Source organism: Phytophthora parasitica (assembly GCF_000247585.1).
Source record: "Phytophthora parasitica INRA-310 unplaced genomic scaffold supercont2.15, whole genome shotgun sequence".
NCBI lineage: Eukaryota > Oomycota > Peronosporomycetes > Peronosporales > Peronosporaceae > Phytophthora > Phytophthora nicotianae.
In genome coordinates, this window is record NW_008649001.1 from 1,100,457 (window position 1) to 1,104,309 (window position 3,853).

Sequence of the window (3,853 nt, forward strand, 5' to 3'; positions counted from 1 at the left end):
AGTCGAGAAGAAGCTCAAGCTCAAGCTCAAGCTCAACGTCGCCAGCAGTCCCTGAATAGCCTCCTAGAGTGTAAAGCATCCGTCAATGTCCTTGCTGTCCTCGTCTCGCAGCGCTCTGACGCGTCGTCTGCGTCGTGCACCACAGCTCCGCGCACTGCACGTGGCTCCACCTCTAGCTCAAGCGCAAGAGGAGGAAGACGACGCTCTTCCTGTGCTTGAGACGCAGCAAATGAACATGTTCACGGCCATCAACGACGCCATGCGCGTGGCCATGGAGACAGACCCCTCTGCCGTGCTATTTGGCGAGGACGTGGCCTTCGGTGGCGTGTTCCGCTGTTCGGTGGACCTTCGTGAGAAGTTCGGCGACGATCGCGTCTTCAACTCACCGCTGTGTGAACAAGGAATCGCCGGTTTTGCCATTGGTTACGCGTCGACAGGACGGACGGCAATCGCCGAGATTCAATTCGCCGACTACATCTTCCCGGCGTTTGACCAGATCGTGAACGAGGCAGCCAAGTTCCGCTACCGGTCAGGCAACGAGTTCGACTGCGGTAAACTCACGTTCCGTGCCCCGTATGGAGCTGTGGGTCACGGTGGCCACTACCACTCGCAGTCACCTGAGGCGTACTTTGCACACACACCCGGACTTAAAGTGGTGGTGCCACGAAACCCGGTGACAGCGAAGGGGTTACTGCTGGCTTCTATTCGAGACCCGAATCCCGTGCTCTTCTTGGAGCCCAAGGCGCTGTATCGCGCATCAGTTGCAGAGGTAAGACACTCGGTGATGTAGCAAGGTTGGTGGTACATTGCTGACAAACTGTTGATGATGGATAGGTGCCAGTGGGAGAGTATGTACAAAATCTGAGTGAGGCGGAGATTGTGCGACGAGGTACGGACGTCACGGTAGTTGGTTGGGGCGCACAGATGCGGGTACTGGAGGAAGCGTGTGGATACGCTGAAGACGTCGGTATCAGCTGTGAACTCATCGACTTGCAGACGATCTTCCCTTGGGACGCTGACACAATTGAGCACTCAGTTCGCAAGACCGGTCGACTAGTTATCAGCCACGAAGCTCCGGTAAGTGGTAGCAGAATTAAGTGGTAGTGAAGTTCTTCATTCGAACTAATGGTTGTGGTTGCTTTTTACAGAAATCCGGTGGTTTTGCCGCCGAAATCTCGTCTAGTATTCAGGAGCGGTGCTTCTTGAGCTTGGAGGCCCCCATTCAGCGTGTGTGCGGGTACGATACACCGTTCCCACTCGCGTATGAATCGGTGAGTTTGCAGGAGCTATAATGTTATTCCACTGTAAAGTACTGATAACCTTTCGCTAACTTTTGTATATTTCTCATTGATATTCTCAGCATTACCTTCCAGACGCGCTGCGGAACTTCGAGGCGATCAAGAAGGTAGTGGATTACTAGCTGAGCTAGCCACCAATGATCATACTTCCCACGTTTTTCAACAGGTTTATTAAAGTTGTCTCCAATTACTTTTGCACGTTTTGCGCTTCTGGTTGTAAGAGACTTTCGTAGTACTGACAGAACATCTGCGTCTGCGTAAACTCGTCCAAATAGTCCTCGTAGACACTGTTCCGCACTTCCTTGGCTACCTCTTCTTGCAAGCGGTCGTAGAAACTCTGACCCCCTAAACAGTGATAACAAATGCACCATAGTCAACCACAATATTCCCTTAAAACACAATTCAAATAGAATTGCCTACCCGAGATCGACGCTGCCAGGTCTTGAGAAGAAATGTCGAAGCCCATATCGCGCAGAAAAATCTCTGCTTCCTGCATTGTCAAAGTGATGATCGTGTCTTGCTCCTCGGATAGTTCATACCACGGTTTGCCAGTGGGACGTAGTGCACGGAAGCGCTCTCTAGCTTTCCGTAGCAAGCGACAAATCTCTACGCCGTTGGGAATTGAAGATGGACCTAAGTGCCTCGTCGCAGCAGGTACAGCAATACGATCTTTGTCGATATCGTAGAAGCAAACATCGGCCCACTCGGATGTTTCACTCAGCGAATGGCAGCCCACGAGGAACGGCACAGGTGAATGCAAGAAATCTAACAGCCCTGAAGGCAACAGCGGGATATACGTCGACTGCCACTGGAATGGAGCGAGTAAAAGCAGAAGTGCCGTACACACGGCCGAGATCTTGGCTGGGCTGTCACTCATAATGACAACCTGCTTCTCAAGCAGCAAGTAAGCCAATATCTCGACTACCTTGTCTGGCGTCAAAAAGCGTAGCACAACCCCAACAGACCATCGATCGGAATGGCGTTTCGGGAACTGGTAGCTGAAATCGAAAGTCGGGAACCGAGCCGTAGACCAGTGTCCCGGATCGTTTATCTTGATTCGTCGAGCTCGATGAAAAATCTACACAAGACAGAGACAGCATACAACCGAGAGGTTAGTACATAGTGTGCTTCTGTTAAATACAAACAACGCACATCGACGGAAGAGGGTGACAAGCACCGCCGATGCTTTGATCGCTTAGTAGCTGTTGGAGATGCTTGTGCTGATGAGGCAGGTCTACGGAAGCGGAGGCGCATTGGACGATTCCCTTTCTCTAGCAATGTCAGTGTTTGTTCAAAACTCATGGACGCTACAAAGCAAATGAACACATACAAGCAATCGTGAATACGGTAAGTTTCAGTTAGGATAAGGATAGTGGCGCGTACCTGTTGCAATGCTATCGACTGCTTCGAGGATATCTCCGACTTTTATGCGCTCGTATTCCCTAGGCTGACTGGAGTCAATACTCTTTACCATAGGTTTGTCCGTTATCAACGTGTTGGCTAATTTGTAGTTGTCGATATCATCCGTGCTTAAGCTTTTCCGAAGTTTACTCGGACGTCTTCTCGGTTCAGTGCTGGGTTGGATATCTTCTCCTTTGCTGGTGATAACACTAGCATCTTCACTCAGAACAGCACGTCGTTCCACTGGCGAAATGCTCAGCTTTGTCGCAATAGAATTCATAGTGCTCTGTTCTCCCGACTCAGTGGTTTGATCTCGCACAGCAGGGTTTTCTTCGTGAAAGATCGTGAATTCTATCGCAAGATCGAGCAGTGGTCTCAAAATGATCTCAAATCGCTCGTCCTCTGTAGCTTCGCTCCCTGATTCATCCATAGATGCAGTTGATAATAGTCTGTGCTGCTCTAACTCGTTTTCAATGATCATTCGTAGTACCTGCATGTCCCGTGTTAGTAGCTTATCGTCAGAAATAACCACATAGTCAATGATTCTTACCGCAAAGTGGAAGCGATAAAAGGGAAATTTGCTTGTGAAGCAATAGCACATCGGAGCCATCTTGGCCGTCAAGTTCGCACGGCTTTCTTTGCTAGCAGGTGAGGAGTAACCACCAAACCAGCTCGACGCCCAGCTTCCACGAGGGCTCTTTGTTGGACTGGTCTCTGATGATACACCAGTTGTAACTTCCCTCATAACTGCAACACAAAAGCCGTATAGCACTTCGCCTTTTGCACCGGTAAGACGGAAGGTGTAGCCGGTTGTCTCTGGAGATTCTTTGATGTACTTTTGAAGTGGGTCAATGTCAGTGAACCACTGTGACACAGCCACACCGAAAACTGATTTCGCTTGTTCAGGAGTACACATCGTTAAAGGCACACCCCTCGGAAAGCAGAAATCGGCTACAGACTCATCAGGTGGGTCGTTGATACGCTACAAACACGAGACACAACATTGGTTGAGCAGTGAGCAACAGATCACTTACAAGATATAACCCACTCACGTTTGGGAAGTCGTAAAGCAGCTTTGGTTTCCAGTAACCAGCAAGTCTCGCAGGCTGATGTTGTCGATCTGACTCACCGAGGGCCATCCCCGTCACGAAAAA

The 3,853-nt window shown here is 50.0% G+C and overlaps 2 protein-coding genes across 6 annotated transcripts; one reads left to right on the plus strand and one right to left on the minus strand.

Annotated features, from left to right (window-relative positions):
* PPTG_08326 (2-oxoisovalerate dehydrogenase subunit beta, mitochondrial) lies at positions 1-1,676 on the plus strand. Of its 3 annotated transcripts, XM_008903319.1 has the most exons (5): positions 1-70; positions 146-769; positions 835-1,077; positions 1,149-1,271; positions 1,361-1,676. In XM_008903319.1, exons 2-5 carry the CDS (start codon positions 230-232, stop codon positions 1,418-1,420), a joined length of 966 nt encoding a protein of 321 aa, XP_008901567.1. In that variant the 5' UTR covers positions 1-70; positions 146-229; the 3' UTR covers positions 1,421-1,676. The 3 variants fall into 3 exon arrangements, with proteins under 3 accessions (XP_008901567.1, XP_008901565.1, XP_008901566.1); XM_008903317.1 differs by having other exon boundaries at positions 1-769; XM_008903318.1 differs by lacking the exon at positions 1,361-1,676 and having other exon boundaries at positions 1-769; positions 1,149-1,326.
* PPTG_08327 (hypothetical protein) lies at positions 1,438-3,853 on the minus strand. 3 transcript variants are annotated; one of them, XM_008903321.1, is made up of 6 exons: positions 3,752-3,853; positions 3,250-3,681; positions 2,682-3,189; positions 2,451-2,605; positions 1,719-2,376; positions 1,451-1,643 (listed from the first exon to the last, which is right to left on the minus strand). In XM_008903321.1, the coding sequence occupies exons 1-6, from the start codon at positions 3,836-3,838 to the stop codon at positions 1,486-1,488; spliced, it is 1,998 nt and encodes a 665-aa protein (XP_008901569.1). In that variant the 5' UTR covers positions 3,839-3,853; the 3' UTR covers positions 1,451-1,485. The 3 variants fall into 3 exon arrangements, with proteins under 3 accessions (XP_008901568.1, XP_008901570.1, XP_008901569.1); XM_008903320.1 differs by having other exon boundaries at positions 1,438-1,643; positions 2,682-3,681; XM_008903322.1 differs by having other exon boundaries at positions 1,438-2,376; positions 2,682-3,681.

What these genes read in the sequence shown, in the direction of transcription:
- PPTG_08326 (XM_008903317.1), top strand. Translation starts at nt 86, where the DNA reads ATGTCCTTGCTGTCCTCGTCTCGCAGCGCTCTGACGCGTCGTCTGCGT. An exon ending in TTATCAGCCACGAAGCTCCG is followed by an intron (nt 1,078 to 1,148) that starts GTAAGTGGTAGC and finishes TGCTTTTTACAG; the next exon opens with AAATCCGGTGGTTTTGCCGC. An exon ending in TCCCACTCGCGTATGAATCG is followed by an intron (nt 1,272 to 1,360) that starts GTGAGTTTGCAG and finishes TGATATTCTCAG; the next exon opens with CATTACCTTCCAGACGCGCT.
- PPTG_08327 (XM_008903320.1), bottom strand. Translation starts at nt 3,838, where the DNA reads ATGGCCCTCGGTGAGTCAGATCGACAACATCAGCCTGCGAGACTTGCT. An exon ending in AGTCGATAGCATTGCAACAG is followed by an intron (nt 2,606 to 2,681) that starts GTACGCGCCACT and finishes TTTGCTTTGTAG; the next exon opens with CGTCCATGAGTTTTGAACAA. An exon ending in CCTGGCAGCGTCGATCTCGG is followed by an intron (nt 1,644 to 1,718) that starts GTAGGCAATTCT and finishes ATCACTGTTTAG; the next exon opens with GGGGTCAGAGTTTCTACGAC.